This window comes from Malus sylvestris, chromosome 3 (assembly GCF_916048215.2).
Source record: "Malus sylvestris chromosome 3, drMalSylv7.2, whole genome shotgun sequence".
NCBI classification, from domain to species: Eukaryota; Viridiplantae; Streptophyta; class Magnoliopsida; order Rosales; family Rosaceae; genus Malus; species Malus sylvestris.
This window is the reverse complement of record NC_062262.1, coordinates 11,798,883-11,822,979: the sequence shown is the minus strand read 5'-3', so window position 1 is coordinate 11,822,979 and position 24,097 is coordinate 11,798,883. Positions and strand designations below refer to the sequence as shown.

The following is a 24,097-nucleotide window of genomic DNA, read 5'->3' as shown; positions in this document are numbered from 1 at the left end:
CACTTTTATCTTTATTTTGTTCTTATCGTTAAAACTCGAAGTTTTCAAGCCTTTTTCATTAGTTTTCCAAATGCATCTCAAAACATTCATATCTAATAAAAATACAGAATATACACTACATAAGAGCACTCATACACAGGGTAGGACGGAGTGCAAAACAATTGCACACACCCAAATTTGAATCTCATCCCGTAGCTTTTAGTAGTTTAGAATATTATCTAAAAACCCATCCATAATGTATTACAATAATCCTCTTACTTCCCCCATTTGGCAAGGATAAGTAGTGACAGTAGGAGTTGACCACTCACATTACCAAAATAATTGGAGCACAAAATAAAACAAATGAATTATATGCTTGGGAGATAAGCTTCTAGTTTTAGGTCAAATACATATATATTACGAATAATTGAATGCATGTTTCTGCAAGAGTTGCATACATCATTCAACCACATGATGTGCATTGGAGAAGGCTTCCTTATCTGTATAAAGCAGGCATTTTATATTCACAAATGCAATCAAATGATCCCAATCATTTCAAATAAACAATTCTCACATGGGATCATAACCTAACCAGCCAACTCCACAGTATACCAAGTCTACCCTGAAGAATATATCAAGTCTACAAAGAACTCGGCAGAAATCAAACCTAAGTTCATAAGTTTCTGTGAGGAAATAAGTATCTTTCACCGCTAATTTAGGTCTATCCTCCTAATGTTCGATTCCTAACTGCTGGTAGTGCCCCTTCTTTGAACTGGTTTGTATAGCACAACTGTAACAAATTTTGAACGAATGCGATGAGTGAACCCAAGTGCGACCACAGATCGTGGGGTCTCCCGGTTCTCAATGTAAAGATGGTTGAGTGTCACGTTTTGCGGTAAGGGAATAGTTCCCGTAGTGTCTGCACTTGCTGGGTAACTAAGTAACGTCTGTTGCAGCTGTGGAGGGACAAGAGGTGGATCCTGGGCCTCGTCTTCATTCCCTGGGTACACATTGTTGTAACTTGCATCGGGTGATCTTAAAACTTCAAATCCTGCAACAGTTGCTTCATCCTGCACACAAAGTGTTAAGGTTGCCCTATTTTGTTTGTGTAGACAATAAAATCACTAATGTTCCGAAGACTTACATAATCATCACCAAATGAGTTGTTCATGTTGGAACGGGAACTAGCAGGCACAAGATCATCAACAGATGAAGATTATATAACTAATGACCTGAAAGAAAGTGGTATACTTCCATGAGACTCACAGATACGCTAGCAGGGCATGAACATGCAAACATAGGAGTCTAATTGCAGACCAAGAAGAAAGCCAGAAAATTCTACCATTTACTGCAACATGTTAAAGTCCAGGACAAACAACAGAATGGCTAAGGGACCCATGTATATTATTCAATTTTCACTTTCTGATACTAAAGAAATCTAATCTGATATAGTTGCAAAGAAAACTAGAAATCCTAAATTGCACAGTCAAAATCCTATCAGCTTTATATAATTATTTCACTTTAAATGGAACCACACCAAACTGAAACTTATGGATATCTTATACATTATAACACAACAAACATATTTTAACCGCATCATTTACCATGGTCATGTACAACTTCTTTTCCAGTTCCAACTCATCGGAAGGCAAAAGAATAAGAAGCTGAAAACCAAATTTAGGGTAATATTATACTCCTCTCCTATTTTTGCAACTTAACTAATCAATACACAAAAATATATTAAGTTGATGCACTGATTTAGGGTTGAAACATCAAAGGCAATTTTTTAATTCTCAATTATAACAAACTTTAGGACGTGATCAATTTTCACTTCCACACCTTCTATAATTGTATGCTAAATTTTTTGTCTTAATTGTAGCAATGGACCTGAGTTATACCCGAGTTGCATTTTCGCCCTTGAACTCGAATAATAGTAGTTCATGTCCTCGAATAGGACCCCGAGTTGCACCTTTAGTCCTTACTAAAAACTCCATTTATTTCTTTTAAATATTGGGGTAAATTAGGAATTTCAACTTACAATTTATAAAAATAAATAAAAATAATAGGAAAAATGAATATCATAAAATAATAACAAAAGTTAAAAACAAAATGAAAGGGGGCAGGTAGGTGTGGGAAGGATTGCATGCAGATTGTGTGGGGATTGGGGAGGAAGAATTGGAGCTTTGGGGAGCGCGGTCCATCTTTATTATTACTAATCTGCCAAACCACATGATAACCCTCTGTAATGTCAAGAACGACTCATGTTCCGCAACCGCTGGAGAGAGACTTGTGGTTGGTGTACATTGTGTGGCCTATCCCAATCCTCCTTCCCTTCCAGTATAATATCCCTCCCACTTAGAGAGAGAGAGATGATCTTAATCCACTTGTGGTTGGTGTACATTGTGTGGCCTATCCCAATCCTCCTTCCCTTACAGTATAATATCCCTCCCACTTAGAGTAGAATATCGTTGTATAAAAAACACACCCTTTTTTCATCTTACACACCCTTGTTCAATCATGTTCGTTGTTTTCGTTTTATTTAATTATAGATTATTAGTTTTGGGTCAAGCAGTCTAATGGTTTAGGACAGAAAAACTAACGGAAAGGACCAAATGTTGCAACTCGGGATTAGGTTGAGCACCATAGCAACTTTTATGCAAGTTCGGGGACAAGAATGCAACTTCAGGTATAATTCAAATACCTTATCTACAATTTAGCGGTCAACTTTTTTACATAAATCTAAGATATGTTCTAAACTACAATTATAAACAATAATATGTGCATCATCTTACATTTAGAAGTGGATATGCCTAAAGTAAACAAATACAAGTCACATATCTGCATCATTTGAATAGCATGAAACATGAATCATGGATATGTATATGATTTATATATACACTCCCCAACCACATTGAAATGGCAGTTTGATTGATGCCGGACCTTTTCAAAGTAAGCACCATTAATGATTGCCACACTGATGATGTTGCAGAAAGATTTATGGATGGATAGGGTAGTTTCAGGAAATGGGATAAATGATTTAAAGGAAAAACCCAATGGTTCAATGTATCTCATCAGAATAGTAAAACGAGGATGAAAACAGAATTAGGGAAAATTTTAAACAAACTTTGGTGATTATACCTATGGTTTACTTGGCTAAAGAAACCAGGGACAGAGGGGAATTATGCCCCCAGAGGAACTTCTGGAGGAAATTTCTAGGTTGATCTCTAAAACTTGGAAATAGGCCGCTGGCCATAGCAATACAATTTCAAACTTGTGAAAATTTCTTTGACCATATATCTTAATTTATGAAAGAAACAAATTTAAAAACAAATTCGAACTTAAGAAAGAACCCCAAGATCACTATGAGATCCCATCCAAGAAAATGCCATATAAAAAGAAAAGTGAAGCAACTGCATGTTAAAAGTTTCTTTGTGAAAAACGAAAGAAAAGAACAGTACAATCCCTTTTCAGTAAAGTTTCTCATCACCATACCTAACCCAAATCAACACTTTAATGTATAGACCAACTATTTCTCACCCTCTAAGAGTCTTCCAAGGATGCAGTGATGGACTTCACTCATCACTGACACTGCTTCTGAAATAGTGAGGAAGAGCAAAACTTCAGTCTCGTTACATAAAAAATTCAATAAATGAAATCACCAGGACAGGTCCAGAAGGCGCAAATTTTGAAAAGACAACTCGTGCAACTGTACAGTCAATGAAAACTCAGAAAATCATACAGAGAAAAATTGAATGAATTGGAATAAGGTTCCAGCAATGAAGTGTCTGATGTGGCCCAACTATTTAAGAGGTGGTTAAACTTCATAATTTTTGTCTACAGGACTGAAGGTGCATGTCTCTTTCAGTTATTTGGCTTGACTGGCAAGCCGTTATCTCTTTAGTTTTGTTGTGGGAGAGCCTCTTAGTTGGTTTTCTTCATTTTGGTTTTTCTGTTTTTGTAGTGGTCTCCTTTCCATTTATTTGCAATAAAATGTCTCTTTCTCAAATGAAGGACTGAAGGAGGATAGAGGCCACCTTCATGAGCTAGCCCTAACTATAAATGTTACATACAAAATTTCAAAAACAAATCATTGTTAAAGCTGATGATCAAAACGTTTTTCCCTTACTCAGCTAAAAAGTGTCAAGCAAATCTGTCACAAGCTTCTTACATTGCCCAGGTAAAAGTATTTATCTGTGATGTTTTAGACAAAAATTATTTGATGCGCAGTAGGCATTGCCTCAAATGTACACTTTAACGAATAACAACACATATTCATTAAAAAATAAGTACAAAAAGGCCTAGTTACAGCCTTGAGGAAACTTCAGTTCAATTAGAAATCTCTTGTGCAGTTAAGAAAGGGAAATTAGTGCCTTTAGTTCAATAAAGTATTTACTTTTTGTTCTTTTTTTGAGATACAGTAAAGCAATTCTTTATATAATAGATATAGAAGAAACTAGATTAGACATTGGATCAGTGGTTGCCATAGAGCTAACAGGAGCAGATCGCAATAGAAAGAATGAAGGATACAGAAAAAATGATGGTAAGTTTGTAGAGTTATACAGGGATCGTGAAAAAGCACATACACTCACACACATTACTCAAACAAACACACAAGTACACCAAACCAAACAATATCAATAAGTAATACACTACAAGAAAATCTACACAAAACTTCCATATGCAATCTTCTAGCTAACTGCATCACATTGTATATCCTGCTATTTTCCCCTTTATATTTTATTATAATATTCATTACCAACAATGAAAGCCTCAACATTAAGAAAGCAAAACCAAACCTATGGAGCTATTGCTCTGAAATATTACCCAAATCCTCCTATTAAATCATCTTTTAGTGTAATTATGGAAACAGTAAGCTCATAACCAACAAGGTATCGACTATGAACTCTAGAATTCTTGGAGCAAACTAAATACTAAAGTTCCTAAATTCCTACAACCACAAGGCCTAACATCTAACACAATTTACAACTGGAAGGTCATCTTTGAGCCCAAATGAATTCAGAACAAACACACACATGCACGCACAACCGCTGAAAATAGAATTCTTTGAACTAAAGCTAACCTATATATCCTCAGGAATAAGTGCTATTCTCTAAGAATGTAACCACTTTGATTTGCCTTTTTCAAGGGTATGCATAATGGCATTTCCTTTTCTAGTTCTGCCCATACATAGCACTCATCGGCATCCATTTTTATAAATTGAAAGCTCAATCTTATACTCTTGTTTTAATTATTTCAATATCTAGGTCATATATTGTTCTTTTATGAATTGTACAAACGAAAGAAGAATCATCCTGCTGGGAATTATATCCTAACACGATTAAACGGGGAAAATCCATAAGATTAATCAACCTCACCAGATATCAATATGCCGGAAATTGCATTTCAAAGAAGAGACTTACCTGATTGGAGTAAAGCTCCAACCTTTAATCACCAATCAAAAGCTTGTCAGTGCCACCTTACTCCTGGAACCAATTAGCAGACCCAACACTTCATCTGAAAAAATCAAGCAAACCCAGATAGAATCAAGGGCAACCCATCAGATATTTTACCAAAACAGAACTACCCAATATTCTAAAGGCTGCAAATTTTATGGTTAAATCACAAGATGAAAAAACTTTAAGGCAGAGCAAACCCAGTTTGGGAATAAGTTCAATTCAGTCCCATACAAGAAGACCTACAGTGGGATTTCAAGGTAAAAGCAAACCGGAAAGAATCCAAGAAAATCTTTACCTGATTGAAAATTTATACTGAAAAGAGTTTGAAAGGGGGGCAGGGGATGTTGGTTGGAGGAAATGGCTGCAGGAAATCCAGCTCGAAGGACTTTCTTCTAGGAGATTCCGCCAGGCTGGTCCGCAGCGCTAAGAGCAAGTCCACCGGAGTGGACTTTGCCCAGCACCCTGTCCAAATAACAGCCCAGCACCCTGTCCAAGTCCTCCAGCCCGTGCAACAACCTGGCACCCAGCCCATGCTGGTCTCTGGGCCAGCACAAAACAGGCTGACCAAGAAGCTGGGCTATTTGCTGGTGTTGGCCACGTGGCCGATCCTGGGCTCTTGGATTTGAATATTTTTTCAAATCCAACGGTCCAGATTAATTAACTACATTAAAATTAATTACAAAATATAAAAAAATACAGATTTTTTTTTTAAAAATACAGTAAAATTTTAAAAAAGTTTTTTTTTTTCTATAAATACCTAACCCTCATCTTCCACCTTACACCACATTTCAATATTTTCTACACCTTCTACCAAAGCTTTTATATACTTTTTGTGTGAAAAAAAATACCAAAAAGCTCATCCTTAATTTTTTTGTCCATATAAACTATAAATCCCTACATCCATCTTCATCGTGTATTTGAAGAATAAAGTTTGTGGTTGAAGAATAAAGTGTATTTGATGAGTTTATGTAATTTCATTTTAGTGTGTTTTTTTTTTAGTTTATTTGATGAGTTTATGTAATTTTGTTTTAGTGTGTTTTTTTTTTTAAGTTTATTTGATGAGTATGTAATTTTATTTTAGTGTATTTTTTTTAAGTTTATTTGAAATTTTATCCGAAATTGGTTAAAAATCTTATCCGAAATAAACTTAAAAAAAAAACACACCAAATAAATGCGCTGGGTGCCAGTGCATTTTTTTAGGGGTGGGGATGCCTTAGCCTATTACTGTTCACTCCACTGTTCACTTGAGTGGATAAATACGCTGGGTGCTGGCGCAAAGTCCTTAGGGGTGGACCTAACATTATTTACATGGGGGGTTACAGTGAGCAAACAAACTTCGCTCCTCCATCAGATTGAAAAATGGGACTTCTTAGGTCCTGATTTCAAGAATTTCATCAAATGCAGTTCAATTTTTTTGCATTAGGATAGATTTGGGGGCTGTGCGTACGCGATGTGCGTGCACTTATCAGCATATATGCAATGTTCATGTTGTAGCATGTAGACATTTATCTTTTGTTTTGTTTGAATAATACATTTCTTCTTTGTACTTTTTTTGGGAGAGAGGCAATACGTCAATGTGGAATCTGAAACGAGTAAACACTACAGGACATGAGAAATTTAGTTTTTTCGGAAATGGCAAAATTTTTGGCGCAAGGAGTTGACCCGTATCCTCTTGACTTGGTTCTTTCTTGTGTCGACAAAAGTTCATTGATATACAATAACCGGATTGTAGCGGGTATTGTTTAGTGTTAACACTGTGATTCTTCATAGACACCTAACAAAAATTTCACCAAATCAGGACCTAACAAAAATTTCAAAAACAAAAAAAAAAAACGCATGCTGTTCTTGGTTTTATTTTTTATTTTTTTACTTCAATTTTTTTAAAAAAAAAAAACTATATTATCTATACTAAGAAGGAATGGGTGGGCTTAGCCTCACAATTACGTAGCAATAATATGGTTTAAACTCGCATTTGGTGAGAATCGAATCTAAGACGTAAGATATCTCACTTACAAGTAGAGATGAATACCACTAGACCATAGTAGTAAGTGACTTTTCCTTCAAATTTTTAATATGAAAAGGGAAATTACAACACCGAACTTCTCGGGCAAGAAGGGGCCCTCACCCCAATAATTTTTTCAGCCAAAATGACCTCTGAAATTGTTATAATTTTTTACTTTGTCATTGATAATGAAAATTGATTGATGTGGTATCTGAATTTGTTTACCATAAATCATTTTTGTTTCTCAATATCCTCATTAAGTGGAGGGATTGGTTTAACAAAAATACGCTTAAAAATGTGGTCACATGGTTATTCATGACAATTTAACGAGGATGTTGACAAATTTTCACAGGACCAAAATGATTTACGGTGGACAAACTCAAGTACTAGTTCTATTGATTTTTATTTTTATAAACCAAAGTTAAAAGTTATGCGAATTTCAAATATCATTTTGAATTAAAGAGCTGGCCAAATTTTAGAATAATTAAGAAAATGACATAATGTAGTATAGCATTGCAACGAAATTGGCATCTCGAAACATGAGAGGAGTGAACATAACGTACTCAAAGAATTGAGTTATGTTGGAGTGGGTTCGAAAAACCAAAAAGAAATAAATTGTTTACCAAGCTAAAACGAAAAACTTTAAATAAAAAAAAAAAAACCAAATCAAAACTAAAGAAACCGAACTGACCCAAAAGTTATTGGTCGGTTTGAATTTTAGTGGTTCAGAAATCAAATCGTAATTAAGTGCAAATGGCGTCATTTTACACTTAACCCGCTATTAGGCTTGGCAAACGGGTCGTATCTGTTGTGTTCGTGTTGTTTTCGTGTAACACCTGTTATCTTAACGGGTCATGTCGTGTCACACCCGTTATCTTAACGGGTCCTTAACAGGTCGGGTCACTTTACCCACCCAACCCGTTAATACAAATATATTTTTTTTCTTAAATTTGCACATACCACACTTTGACACATAAATATTACTTCAAAACATTAAAACACATTTGTCGTTTAAGTACTACATCTACACTCGAAAATAAGAACCTAATAAACAAACATCCATACACTACTAGTCTATTACAAAATATTAAATGTGCAAGGATATGCAAAATGAAAGAGTTTTTGTTTTCAAGGTTGTGAAGCATTTCTCAAAAGTTTAAACCTTGCCAATGGAACTCAAAGCTTGCATGTTATTCCTTTTATAAAATCCTCAATTTTCATCGATCATCATGACATAAGATTTTGTGGTATCCACTAGTGTAAATATTTTAAATTGAAGATCGAACTCATTCATTGTATTCATATAGGGTCAAGGAGTGTAGCTATAAAAAAATCATCAAAATCGGAGTTAAAATAACCGTTAAATCGTGATTTTTCTTTGATAACCATCGAAAAGTTTTGTTGCGACAGCCCGTCCCTAATTTTACGAATTTATGAATTTTAAAAGGCAAGATTTTACGAATGTGCCCTTAGAGGCAAGGGTTTTGATTTTCGTTGATCTGCGTATAGTGAGGCGTATGAAATTTTGCTTTAGCGTATCCCTGAAGTATTCAACAACGCGGGCTCGTAGGATCAAGCATAAGAGGATTTGGAGTTATGGTTAAAGTTTTACGGAACTGTAAACCCGAGAAGTATTTTGGTTTTAGTTAATATTTATACTTATATATATATATATAAGTATTTTTAGTGTGGATAGAATAGGAAAAAGAAAAGAAGAGAGTCGGAGGAAGAACAGAGGAAAAAGAAAAGAAAAAAAAAAGGATTGGGCAAAGCTGTCCAATTTGGAAGAAGAAAGAGAGGGCAAATCAGAAGAAGAGAGAATGAGAGGATGGCCAACCAAAAGAAGGAAAGGAGGGAAAGGAGGGATAAGGAAAAAGAGGGGAGCAGTCGGGTTTTTTTACCCGTGCGAAGACCCGGTTTTGTAGGGTGGTTTCCCGACGGTTTTCCGTCCAAATTTCCGGTTTTCTTCAACCTCCCATTGCCCTCAAACACTCTCAAGATTTCCCAGCATCCAATTCGACCCAAAAATCAACGAGTTTTGTTGTGATTTCGCGAAGAACACCCACACAGGTGCCGTGAGATCTTTGCTCCAAATCTACCATTTTTGAAACGATTTATTCCAATTACCACTACCCATACACTTCCCTTGAGCCTAGAAACAATGCCCAATTGTTGGTTGGAGTGGTGGACTTGAGTAGAGGACGAATTGAAGCACACCTAATTCTAGGGTTTTGACGGGTTTTGATAAAATTGGAGCCTTTTCAGGCCAAATTGGCCTTCGTCACAGGTATGAAAGTTGTTCTACTCATTGAGATCTTCAAATCTGCAAATTTTGGTAATTTTTAGAAATAGTTGATTTTTCTGGCGAGTCGGGGCGGCCAACCTCCACCTACGGCGGTGAGCGCCGAAGCGCGTGGCCCGAGGGCCTCCAATGTTATTTTTAGGCTATATAAGATGCCTTGAATTCAGTTTTGAGAATTGAATGACGTAGATTGATCGTTAGAACCAAAATTCTCTAAGATACGTTAATAGGCTATTATATGAATCGACGATCTGACCGTTGGATCGTCATCAAACTTTAATAGGTTATTATTCATAATATTTGAGGAATATAGGAGCTTACGGATTGGGAATCCGATGTACGGATCTCCTCAAATTGGATTTGTAAGTTCGTAAAATAAAATGTTAACCGCCATTTGGTTTTGGCAATCGGCGGAGATTCGATCGTTGGATCGTTCCGAAACTTTAGTATGTTATTCTAGAAGCATAATGTGGATCCTTGGAAGTTACGGATCAGAGATCTGATTTGTAGATCTTCTGGACCAAATTGCGTAGACTTATGTGCGATGTAAGTTATGTATTGCATCAACGAGAATTCTGAGATATGGTTTGATAATTGGTCACAGGCCCGATCGTTTGTGACGCCTTGATGTTCGTGCTAGGAAGTTGTAGCATGGACTCTAGGTGAGTGGATCTTTCCTTGCTCATCTTATGTTTCATGATTGATAATTCTATAAATGCTTTTAAATAGAACTGAGAAACTTATGCCATGACATATATATATATATATATATATATATATATTTATATGTTATAAAATACTATGAGATGGTTGAGTTAGAGTTCATCGTGATCTATCCATATGCGTATTACTATAAATGATTATTGTGAACTACAAATGACTTGATCCCTACTTAGGGTACGTAGGCAGTCTAATGAGACGTTAGATGCAGCCATATAAGAAATGAGATTAAATAATTGTGACCATAGCCTTGTTTAAGGTATTGAGCAATGTGTGTGGGCTCTTGGTTTTAAGTATATATGTATACGCTTGATGTTCTCCCAAAAAATGCAATTAAATGATTTATGCTTTAAAAATGTCATGCATATTAAATAATGCTTAAATGATGAGATGAATTGTTTGCAATATATATATATATATATATATATATATATATATATATATATATATATATAATTGTGGTGCTGTGAACGCTCTGAAGTGCAAAGGTGAACGTAGGACATTCAGGTAAGTTCAGGTAAGTTTAAGTAAATTCAAGTAAGTATACAATATTAGTTGAATCGATGAGGTTATGATATGACTACATTTACGTTTATAGCAACTCCAACATTGTCGTACAGGTTGCCTATGAGTTGTACATGTTATATTAGATGTATTTAAAGCTCATAAAACTGCACCTAGGGTGATTGCCAAAGATATGGCACATGCCTGTTATTATAATGTCACCTCCCATACCATATGCTCATATTGGATCTAATTTAGGTGCACAGTCTTGTCGTACAGACCACCATAGGTGGTTCCGACTCATAGGTGACTAGCGATTTATCGCATGGCTATTTTGAGTGCGTAGCATTGAACATAACTATATTACACCTAGTCTTGTCGTACAGACCCTATTAGTGGTTCCGACGTATGTGCAGTGTAGTGCCGTATAGGTCATTGTAGTGACTCCGACTTATGTGCTAGCAATGATTCATGAGCTATGATTTCAGTCGTACAGGTCACTAGAGGTGACTCAGGCTTATGTGCTAGCAATGATTCATGAGCTATGATTTCAGTCGTACAGGTCACTAGAGGAGACTCCGGCTTATGTGCTAGCAATGATCGGCTTATGTGCTAGCAATGATTGATGAGCTATGATTCAGTTATACAGGTCACTAGAGGTGACTCCGGCTTATGTGCTAGCAATGATTGATGAGCTATGATTTCAGTTGTATAGGTCACTATAGGTGACTCCAACTTATATGCTAACCATGATTGAGGAGATATGTAATACGATGAGCTAGCATATATGATGAAATATATAATGAACTAGTATATGTGATGAGATATGGGTAAGTCATGTAGGGCACCATGGGTGACTCCGATTTGCGTACTAGTATGAGTTATTAATCGCATGATCATTTGACAGTATTGATGAGATGTTGTGTGTGGTATATTATGAATTCTCTGTAAATTATTCAAGTGTTGTAGTGAGGGATTAAAATGTTTTATATGTTTTCTATTAGTATTTTACTTACAGGGTCACTCACCCTTGTCTTGTCTTCACCCTCTAGGTTTCATTAGCTGAGTTTTCTTATCATCAAAAACTCGTGGCGATTCTTAGTATCGGAGACTATTTCGAGGGTATGATTCTTAATTCACTATTTTGTTCTTACTTATGCTCTAACATCACGTGTACAGTGGGTTTATTCCCGCTCACCAGTGCACTCTGGTATTTATGCACTCTTAGGTTTAAATTTATTCATAATCTTTTCACATCATCACACTTTATGGCTTTGTCACCTTCCAGGTGTCGGCCAGCACAACTTGATTCAGAGTCCTAGTGGACATTCCGGGTCGGGGTGTGTCATTTGTCTCGTCACTTGATCTCTGAATGTTTGTTTTTTGCAATTTTTGGCGTATGCGATCTTGAAGCATATACAAACAAATTTGACGGTTAGATCATTGAAATTAGTTTCGTAGAATGCGTATCCCATCAAAACGATAGATTCATTAACACTTAAGAGTTTATTTATACTTTCATTAAGTATAACATAAGATTTTGTGGTATCCACTAGTGTAAATATTTTAAATTGAAGATCGAATTCATTCATTGTATTCATATAGGGCCAATGTGTGTAGCTGTAAAAAATCATCAAAATCGGAGTTAAAATAACGTTAAATTGTGATTTTTCGTTGAAAACCGTCAAAAAGTTTTGTCCGGTTACTTGATCTCTGAATGTTTGTTTTTTACAATTTTTGGTGTATGTGATCTCGAAGTATATACAAACATGTTTGACGGTTGGATAATTGAAACTAGTTTCGTAGAATGCGTATACCATCAAAACAATAGATTCATTAACACTTAAGAGTTTATTCATACTTTCATTAAGTATAACATAAGATATCCACTAGTGTAAATATTTTAAATTGAAGATCGAGTTCATCCATTGTATTCATATAAGGTCAAGGAGTGTAGCTGTAAAAAATCATCAAAATCAGAGTTAAAATAACCGTTAAATCGTGATTTTCCGTTGATAACCGTCAAAAAGTTTTGTCATGTTACTTGATCTCTGAATGTTTTTTTTTGGCGATTTTTTGCTGATGCGATCTCGAAGCATATACAAACAAGTTTGATGGTTGGATCGTTGAAATTAGTTTCGTAGAATTCGTATCCCATCAAGTTCAATGGTACATATATATATATATATTAAGTAGATTTAAATTTATTTATTTTGTACATATAACACTTAAGAAATTAAATGGTATATATATTTAAGCCGATACAATGGTCATCAATTTTTAATATTTAATTATATATATAATTATTATAGTTTTTAGGGGTATAAAATTGTTAAATTAATATATATAATTATTATAGTACTTTTTTAGGGTTATAAAATTATAAAATTAATATTTTGCTTATCGTGTATCGTGTTACCCACGTGTATACCCGAATCAACTCGTTATCTTAACAGATGCTTATCGGGTTACCCGATAACGATCCAATTCATTATCGTGTCGATCTGAACACCTGTTAATTTCGTGTCGTGTCGGGTTATCGGGTCGTTTCAGGAATTGCCAAGCCTACCCGCTATCCCACACTTACAATTTCTCATTGTAACAACACCCAGTCACCCACACCTCACTGTCTCTGTGGAGCTAAAAATATTCACTAGGTGCCACGTTGTTTTTTGGACAAAAGAGGACAAAAATACCCTTGAGGCATACCAGGATTCCTACGCGCGAGCAGTGGGCAATTATCTTTCAACCAAGTCAAAAGTGCCCAAAATAGGTAACAATTCAAGGCCTATTTCATCAAATCCTATCTATAAGGTAATTCCCAAAACCTAATTTATTTAATATGTTTTATATTCCATTATTTAGCTAATCAATTAGCTAAATAATATATTCCTTTCAAATTTTCTAAAAATTGACTAATTAAGGGATTAATTACCTAATCAATCCCTTAATTATCAAATTGAAACACCCATTCAAACCTAAAAGTCACTAGAGGGCCGGCTATCCCCATTTCAAAACCTAATCCATCACTTTTTTCTACCTTTTTCACCATTTCTTCCTTTTTATTAGCCAATAAATTCCATAACCACCAAAACATTTCCTTTTATGTTTAATTAGCCAATTAATTGCCTAATTAAACCAAAACAAAACCTAAAAACCCTACTAAGTGGCCGGCCACATTCCTCTCTAAAGTGAACCAACCTAGCCCTATAAATAGGCTCCTATTTTCACCAAATATTCAGTCCAACACTTTGGCAAAAATCCCTAAATTCTCTAAATACTTTTTCTCTCTAAACACTTTTTCTCTCTAAATTCTAACTTTGGCATCAGAGGGTCTTCGGCCAAAACCCCGCCCCATTCATCGCGGGCGCGTGAGGCTCTTGGCCTTAACCTAAAGTGTTAATTGTTTTGTAGGTGCAAAATTGTCCAAGATCAAGGAGGAAGAAATTTGCATCCACAAATTGGTGCTTTCATTGAGAGTTGAAATCCATACTCGTAGAAGACTCTCACACAAAAAGGTTTTTTTTTCTTTATTTTCTAGTCCATTTGAATATTTTTAATACGTTCTTATTATTAGAACTTTTTACTTGCAAAGGTTCTTTGATAAAATGTATAAGCAAAATATAATGGCTAGAAATTTAGAAAATTCCACAAGTGAAAATTCTAATGTTCAAGAAATGGGATTGCAGAGATCCATAAGGCTAAATGCGACAATAAGTGGAGCAGCACCACCACCACGAGTTTCCACCACGGGAGCATGGTGCCTTCACCATGGCCCGAGCCATGCCATCCAAGGCTCACGACACCAAAGACATGGCCCAAGCCGTGCCATCCAAGTTTGCATGGGCCTAAGCCCAAGCCTCGCATTCGCATGCATCACATGCTAAGCAGCCCACTCCCGTGGCCCAGCCTACTCCCGTCGAGCAACCCACTCTCACGGCCCAACCTGTTCCTGCCGAGCAGCCTGCTCCCGACGAGCAGCTCACTCCCGTGGCCCAGCCTGCTTCAGTCGAGCAGCCCACTCTCACGGCCCAACCTGCTCCTGCCGAGCAGCTTACTTCCTTGACCCAGCCTGCTCCCGACGAGCAGCTCACTCCTGTGGCCCAGCCTGCTCCAGTCGAACAGCCCACTCTCACAGCTCAGCCTGCTCTCGTGGCCCAGCCTACTCCAGTGGCTTTCCAAGCAGCCCAAGTCGGCCCAAGACTATCTCAACCATCCGGACCTACTATCGAGCCGGGGGCATTCTCACCATATTTTTTCGCGGATTTGACATTTCCCAACTCAAATCTCGCTCCCGGAGTCTACCACTCTTCCACTGCCCAAGGAGGTGCATTCCTTCCAATCTCTTCCAATCCACACTTGTCTCGACAAGTCATAGAGTTGATGAGCGCCCTTGCACAACAAACAACCTTGGTATCAACTTTTGCAACGCATCGGGATCCAACGTGCCTCGGACGAGGTATCCCGAAGTAGGACAAGGGCAGACGAACCTTTCCAGCAGCGTCCCGGCAAGCAGCCACGAGTCGAACTTTCAAGCAGTGTACATTCCCGATTGGGCCCCTGAGATAGCGTATACTCCCGTCTTAGCACGCGGAGGAGCGTGCACTCTCGACTAGGCATACAGATGAGCATACATTCACGGTTGGGGTCACATTCCGATAGTCAACATGAGCAACCTTCCGGGCAAAGTGTTCATTCGCGGATAAGCTCGCAAGGAGCATCATCTACCTCACATCAGAGTAGTCAGCACGATGGATGGAGAGAAGCAATCACTCAATCCAGCTCTAGTTCAACCAGCAGCCTGTGAAGAACTCGCTCGCCTGCTAGGAACGCACCACATGCACTGCATCCGTGGCATAGACGAGCCAAACACATAGAATAGCAGCCTAGACCAACAAGTCATGGTTGGAGGTAGCCAAGAGCTCCGCTACCCCAACAAAGGCAAATTCAGGAAGAAGTAGAGAGACTCTTGACCAAGCGATTGCATGATTTCCAACGCAATGAGGTCACTTACGAGGCACTATGACGGAACATGACCAACATAAGCAGGTCACCCTTCACGGACGAGATCGAGCAGGTAGAGCCTCCAAGCAAGTTCAGCATGCCACATTTCACATTTTTCAAAAGGGATGAAAACTCGGAGTGAGACTTAAAACGCTACCGAAGCGCAATGATCCTTTATCGAAACAACGATGATCTCATGTGCAAGATATTCACCACTACTCTACAAGGCGAGGCACAAGATTGGTTCTACACCCTGCCGCCACAATCCATCCGAAATTTCTACGAACTTTCTTTGGTTTTCACCAAAGAATATTCAACCTATCGCTCGATAAAAAAGAAGTCTGACCATTTGTTCGACGTCAAGAAGAACCCAAAGGAGTCGCTTCGCGACTATGTGAGGAAGTTCAAAGTAGAGAAGGTAAAAATAATCGGATGCAACGACTCGATAGCTAGAGCAGCCTTCCAAAAAGGACTTCCAGCAGACCACTCACTGTTCGGAAAACTGATAATGAAAGAAGATCTAACTCTGGCAGACTTTTTCACTCTGGCAGAGAAGCATGCACTTTGGGACGAAGTTCGCCGATGCCCATTTAAGGTAAATCCAAGCGATCTTGAATATCAAGTTCCCCACTACTCTGAAGGAGATTCAAAGTCTGATTGGACAAGTAGTCGCATCTGAAGCAGAAATAAGCTCTACCATCATACGAGAAGAGCTGGGGGCCCGACTACCTGTGTTCCACAGACTACCTGTATTCCACAATTTAAAAGCTCTCCTCGATGCTATCAGTTGTATTCCACATTTTAAAAGCTCTAATTGATGTTATCAGAAATTCAAAAGCTAACTTCAACGATAATTGTTGTAACCTAAAAGCTCAAGTTTTACCTTCAAATGCACACCAGTCATCATCATGATGCACTATTCCACCGAATCCTGATGAACGTAACAATTAGGCCCAAAAGACACGCCAAGGGTAGACGAACACTGGAAGGAACACTCAAAAGCAAGTTTTGTCCTCGTTGCCCCAGAAGATTTTACATAAAAGCAACATGTACCGGCAGTTGAGCACTACCTAAAACCTCAAGTTTTACCTTCAAATGCACACCAGTCATCATCATGATGCACTATTCCACCGAATCCTGACGAACGTAACAATTAGGCCCAAAAGACACGCCAAGGGTAGACGAACACTGGAAGGAACACTCAAAAGCAAGTTTTGTCCTCGTCGCCCCATAAGATTTTACATAAAAGCAACATGTATCGGCAGTTGAGCACTACCTGCTGCTGCGCGTCACACGGCCCTAGCCAACCTTTGCTCCATTATTCAACTCTAGAGTGGCCCAATACCAGAAATTGAGCATTTCCTGCTACATGTAACATGGCCCCAGCCCCACGGCTCCCTACCATGCCTTCACACCTAGCCTTGACAATGCAACAGAGCGACCCAACGGCGCATCGAAAGCAGCCGAGCACACTTTAGCTGCACTTGCTCCCTCAATGGAGATTTCTGGCATTTGCATATTGATGACGTAATACCTAGAGAAAGTACGCAAGCAACTTGAAGCATTTCAGACTTAAACTCTCATTCAAGTTCCCCGGGCAGACAACACCTATGTAGACGTACTAGCCGACCTAGGCTCCGCACTTGATCACCAACTCAAAACGTTATATTTCGGTGGAATATCTTGACAAGCCAAGCATAAAGATGAAGCCAACAGCCTAAGTGTCATAGCATTCTCATCCAAAGATCTAGTCCTAAGAAAAGCCTTCATCACTCTCCACAGAGAAGGCTTCAAAAAGATGGATCCCATATGGGAAGGTCTGTACAAGATCAGCAGAGTAGGAGGCAAGAGTAATTACACCCTCGCCACCATGAAATGGCAAAAAGATTGAAAAGCAGTGGATGGCCTACAATCTGAAGAAGTACCATGTGTGACCTCCTACTACAGCAAAACCCGAAGACTCAAGAAGCTCGACGGGCACCACCTTACAAGCCGATGACTATCCAGTTGTTATGCAGTTCCTACCTTACAGCTAAGTTCTCGTTCGTTTCACTCATTTTTTTAATGAGGAATTCAGAAGTAATCACAACTTGGCTCGGCTGCATGCCTACAACAACTGATCACTCATGCACGTCAAAAGAAGATTGCGCCCTACTTAGGGACTTATCGCAGGAATTGCGCCCCCCGAGGGACCAACCATGCTCTCCAATGATTGAGGGTAAACTAATTGCTCTCCAATGCAAGAGGGTAAACCAATTCCCTGACACCCATATGGGTCAGCTCTCCAAGACGGGAGGATAAACTTTACACTCCGAATATCCAGACGTGGATGAGCCTGGTTGCCCTAGTATAACTAGATGCACGATGGCTTGCGTCGGGATTCTTAGAAGTAGCCACAATGGTCTTTTTCAAGGCTTAGCTAACTGAAGGATTTTTGGTCTCTTAGCCTAATCTGTGGGGAACCGGACCCTAGAGACGGAGGGGGCACATTATGCAGTACGCCCTACAGAAGACTACCCTGGAACCCTAATACTGCTACCGAGTGCACTAAGGTAGCCTACGGATTCTGGAAGACTGCCTATGGCTTGCCTTTTGAGCAGTAAAGCCGCGCTAGACTTATACAACCTCACGTTCTTGTGAAAGGTTAAACAAGCTAGCGTGCATATACGAAGTTTTATCCATTGCTGACATACTACGTAGTCGATAAGCTTCACCTCTGCCAAGCGCAGAACAACCTACACCAAGTCTTAAAGTGTTGTGATACTTGCTACGCAACCTACGGAATTGGAGAAAGCCAAGGTTAACAGCCTAGTGGTTACGCGGACTTGTCTGCTTCTGTAAGTAAGGCATCCGGCTGCCAACCCTATGGTTAACAACTTTGCAAAGTTCTACACCAACACCTATGGCTGCATAGGCTACGCGGGCTTGTCTGCTTATAAAAAGTAGCATGCTTTCCACTGGTCTATCAAGTCTAAAGGTTAGGGCATGAACAAAAGAAGTGAAGATGAAGAAAAGCGAAGGAAAACATGTTTATAAATAACTAGCAAAGGCCGAATGAGTTCAAGCAAAACAAGAGATACAAGGAAAAACAAATAAAATCCTAAAGGCTACCTAGAAGACTATAGCAGTTTGGACATCCCACGATTACTCGGTCGCCACACCTCAGCAGCCGCGACTCTCTTAACAGCGGTATTATCCGGCGCTTCACCCTCGGCTGCCCCAGCCTGGGCACTAACCTCTCTAACTACTTCACCAATGGAAGCCTTAAATGTAAAATTAAGTAAGTCTTCCGGAGAAATAGAGAAGGTCTCGAAACCCCGAGCCCAGCTTTTTCACCTTTCAGCTGCTCATCTTCCTCGAGCAGACCAACATGGATGCTTTGCAGCTTATCCACTTCTTTCTTCAGACTTTCGTTGATCTTCAGTACACCTTGAAGTTCCAACACTTGGGGTTCAAACCTATCGACGATTCTTTTGAAGTGGATCACTTGGTTATAAGTAGTAATCAACTTTTCATCCTTTCAAAGCAACGAGCTCAAAATCTGCCATTGTATTTGCCATCTCCTTAGCAGCTTTGCTATATCTGCATCATAGCAAGCAGAGCTGTCATTCTATAATTGGGTCGTATGCTTCGCAAACAAGCTTGAGCAAACACCTTTTTGATGCCATCAACAAACTTGGCACAAGCGTTCATGTTTTCAAGAGATCTGGTTTCAAAAGCACATAGATCTCAGCAGCCTCCCCAGAAGCAGGATTAGTGGATTTCTTACAGCTGCCTACGCGAGCAGTCTTCTCATTCCCAGCAGGCGAATCAGTCTCAACAGCATAAGGAATGGGCTTTAGCGCCACTTTAGCAGCAGAGTCCACCTTATCGTTCTTCATAATAGTAAGCCTCTCCAAAGGTGAACCAGACTTAGCTCTCAACAGACGTCTTGGTACAAAATTCGGCACTAGGGGCATGACATGACCTTTATGCCGAACAATCCTATCAACAATCGTACTAACCATTCTTGACATGGCAGGCGCCACATGCTCAGATCTAGTAGCCTCATTTTTCGTCCCCTTGGAAAAAGTCAAGTCAATCACAAGCTTGGAGGCAATCAGCGAACCCGCGCGAGCGAAATAAGTCTTTGGTTTTTTCTCAGCCGGCATCTCTTGAGTAGGCAGGGAAGATCCCTTTTCCTACCTTCACTTGTAGCAAGACCCACAACAGTGATTGGACGAGCCAATGCATCTGCTTTGATCCTATTCACCTCATCTTTTGGGAGTAGCCCACGTTTCTCCTGACGAATAGAGTTAAAGTAACCAACGCCATTCGTGGTACCTAGCAGGGCAGTTCAACCCAACATTCCAGCAGCTCATGAGGCCCGCAATCTCGTCATTTCTCTCAATCACCGGCCTAGCTTGCGTCATGTCCAAAAGCCTAAAAGGACATGAGCCATGTGACTCGCCTAGTATTGCGCCCTAGCGCCACAATCCGCGACCCCAGCCACACAAGCTACCCTTGGTTCTAGTCAATTCGAGCATCTTAAAGCAGTGGTCCCTGCCACAATACCTCATCGGCCCATGCCGAGCCAACTCTTGGCCTATGCCAGCCGACGTGCCGCACCACCCCGACGGCTGCCCTGCGGTAGCACCATCCAAGAAGAAGACAAAGAAAATTAATTTTTTCTTACCTCAGTATGGCACGAAGAAGACGAAGAAAGCAACGAAAGACGGTTCTTTGCATGGGCAAGATGTAGAAGATTGCTAGAAGAGGGGGAACAAATATTCTCTAAGCTATCTCTCTCTTGTAGGGTAGAATAAATCGCTCTCCAAAGTTGATTTAATAACCCACTTAAGGTGGACTTAAATAGGCTTTAAGAGAAATTTATTTCCCTTTCCTAGAAGGATCTAATTTCCTATTAAAGAGAGAATCTACATAAAAATAGGAAGCAGTCCTAAGTTTCCTAAAGCAAGAAGATCTCTACACCTGCTGCCCTTTTCTGCAAGCAGCCCAACAGGTGTGGGGGCATTTGTGGAGCTAAAAATATTCACTAGGCGCCACATGGTTTTTTGGACAAAAGAGGACAAAAATACCCTTGAGGCATACCAGGATTCCTACGCGTGAGCAGTGGGCAATCATCTTTCAACCAAGTCAAAAGTGCCCAAAATAGGTAACAATTTAAGGCCTATTTCATCAAATCCTTTCTATAAGGTAATTCCCAAAACCTAATTTGTTTAATATGTTTTATATTCCATTATTTAGCTAATCAATTAGCTAAATAATATATTCCTTTCAAATTTCCTAAAAATTGACTAATTAAGGGATTAATTACCTAATCAATCCCTTAATTATCAAATTGAAACACCCATTCAAACCTAAAAGTCACTAGAGGGCCGGCTATCCCCATTTCAAAACCTAATCCATCATTTTTTTCTACCTTTTTCACCATTTCTTCCTTTTTATTAGCCAATAAATTCCATAACCACCAAAACATTTCCCTTTATGTTTAATTAGCCAATTAATTGCCTAATTAAACCAAAACAAAACCTAAAAACCCTACTAAGTGGCCGGCCACATTCCTCTCTAAAGTGAACCAACCTAGCCCTATAAATAGACTCCTATTTTCACCAAATATTCAGTCCAACACTTTAGCAAAAATCCCAAAATTCTCTAAACAGTATTTCTCTTTAAATTCTAATTTTGGCATCGGAGGTTCTTCGGACAAAGTCCCCCCCATTCATCGTGGGCGCGTGAGGCTCTTGGCCTTAACCTAAGGTGTTAATTGTTTTGTAGGTGCAAAATTGTCCAAGATCAAGGAGGAAGAAATTTGCATCCACAGTCTTGACACTTCCTTACCCTCAGTCCTCACTCTTCAACGTGACAATGCAGGTCGCCCATTAAGGTATTCCTCCTGACTTGTGCTGCTTGCCTGCTGTGCTTTTAAGCTCAAATCATTAAGGTATTCCTTCATCCTCATCTTGCTTGCCTTCTCAGCTTCGAATTCGGAATTAGAACTCTACAGGGGTTCCTCCTCAAATCATCAAATTTGTCTTCTCATAAGAAACACAAAAGTTGTTCCAAATGTTATTGCATCTAGGAGTGTGAAGTTGGTGCATGGTTATTCACTGGTAATGTTGAATATTTATGTCCATAAATTGAGTTATTGAAGACAAAGCTCGGTTAAAAGCAAGGCCTCAAGCTCAAGCTCAATGAAATCAATTAGTTCTCATACTCGAAGAAAGTCATCTACCTCATCGCAAGTACGTAGCGATCTATATAAACAATTTAATTCGTAACAAATATTTCTTAGGACTCAAATTGTTTAATGTAATTGATTTGTTCTTGTAGGCGGACAATGTCGTCGAAACCTATGCCTCAATTCCTCTAAGGAGGCACCTTAACAAGTGCCTAGTCCTCTTGGTGGATGCGAAGAACGCTCTGGTGTGACTTGCACTACTACAATATTAGTTTTATGTGTCGGATGATGGTAGCGGTGTAATAAGCCATTATGTCGGATAAAAGATATCCGACATATCATTCAGTTAGTGTCGGATAACAATGAAATCATGTCGGTTATAACTGCCAGTATTTTTGAATTTTTTTAATAAATATTTTTAACATATTCCAACGGATTTTAAGTTAATGGTGGCGGTTATAACAGACAAAATTTGACTATTTTATTATTTTAGTTTCTGGTGGTTATTATTTTAGTATTATGGCAGTTATAACCAACATAAATTGACTATTCTATTATTTTAAAATGTTATATTGCTTAAAAATAAATAAATAAACACATGGTTTAAAATTTTATTTTATTTTCACTCATGGCCCTGTCGGATATAATGGACACGAACAAAGCAAAATTTTGGGAGGCCGCCAGAATAATCTTTGAATGTTTTTTTTTCACTCATGGTTCCATTACCTAATCTCTGAATGTTTTTTTTTTTTGCGATTTTTTACACATGCTATCTCGGAGTATATACCAACATATTTGACGGCTGGATCGTTGAAACTATTTTCATATAATGCATATCCTATCAAATTGATAGATTTAACAAACACTTAAGAGTTAATGTTATACTTCCATTAAGTATAAAATAATATTTATCCACTATTGTAAATATTTTAAATTAAAGATCGAATTCATTCATTGCATTCTTATATGGTCGAGGAGTGTAGCTGTAAACGTTCATTAAAATCAGAGCTAAAATAACCATTAAATTGTGAATTTTCGTTTATAACCATAAAAAACTTTTGTTCCGTTACCTAATCTCTGAATGTTTGTTTTTTGCGATTTTTTATGTATGCAATCTCGGAGTGTGTAAAAATAAGTTTGATGGTTGGATCGTTGAAAAACGTTTCGTAGAATGCATATCGCATCAAAACGGTAGATTAAACAAAGTTAATGTTATACTTCCCCATCAAGTATAAAATAAGATTTTGTGGTATCCACTAGTGTAAATATTTTAAATTGAAGATCGAATTTGTTCAATGCATTCTTATAGAGTCGAGGAGTGTAGCTGTAAAAAATCATCAAAATCGAAGCTAAAATAACCGTTAAATTGTGATTTTTCATTTATAACAGTCGAAAACTTTTGTTATGTTACCTAATCTCTCAATGTTTGTTTTTTGTATTTTTTACGTATGCAATCTTGAAGTGTGTACAAACAAGTTTGACGGTTAGATCATTGAAAAACGTTTCGTAGAATGTGTATCGCGTCAAAACGGTAGATTAAATAAACACTTAAGAGTTAATGTTATACTTACATTAAGTATAAAATAAGATTTTGTGGTATCCACATGTGTAAATATTTTAAATTGAAGATCAAATTTATTCATTGCATTCTTATAAGGTCGAGGAGTGTAGTTGTAAAAAATCATTAAAATCGAAGCTAAAATAATCGTTAAATTGTGCTTTTTTGTTTATAACCGTCGAAATTTTTTGTTCTGTTACATAATCTTTGAATGTTTGTTTTTTACGATTTTTTACGTATGCAATCTCAGAGTGTGTACAAATAAGTTTAACGGTTGGATCGTTGAAAAAAGTTTCATAAAATACATATCATGTCAAAACTGTAGATTAAACAAACACTTAGAGTTAGGGTAAAGTACAAAAAACTACCTCAACTATTGGTCTCACGACAC

General features: G+C 38.3%; 1 protein-coding gene across 9 annotated transcripts; it reads right to left on the bottom strand.

The window, feature by feature from the left end:
• Positions 1-374: 374 nt before the first annotated feature.
• LOC126616727 (SNF1-related protein kinase regulatory subunit beta-3-like) lies at positions 375-5,895 on the bottom strand. 9 transcript variants are annotated; one of them, XM_050284826.1, is made up of 5 exons: positions 5,731-5,895; positions 5,400-5,493; positions 3,472-3,573; positions 1,124-1,211; positions 375-1,049 (listed from the first exon to the last, which is right to left on the bottom strand). In XM_050284826.1, the coding sequence occupies exons 4-5, from the start codon at positions 1,148-1,150 to the stop codon at positions 723-725; spliced, it is 354 nt and encodes a 117-aa protein (XP_050140783.1). In that variant the 5' UTR covers positions 1,151-1,211; positions 3,472-3,573; positions 5,400-5,493; positions 5,731-5,895; the 3' UTR covers positions 375-722. The 9 variants fall into 9 exon arrangements, with proteins under 9 accessions (XP_050140783.1, XP_050140777.1, XP_050140782.1 ...); XM_050284820.1 differs by having other exon boundaries at positions 3,517-3,573; XM_050284825.1 differs by lacking the exon at positions 5,731-5,895 and adding an exon at positions 5,633-5,712 and having other exon boundaries at positions 3,517-3,573.
• Between the last annotated feature and the right edge of the window lie 18,202 nt (positions 5,896-24,097).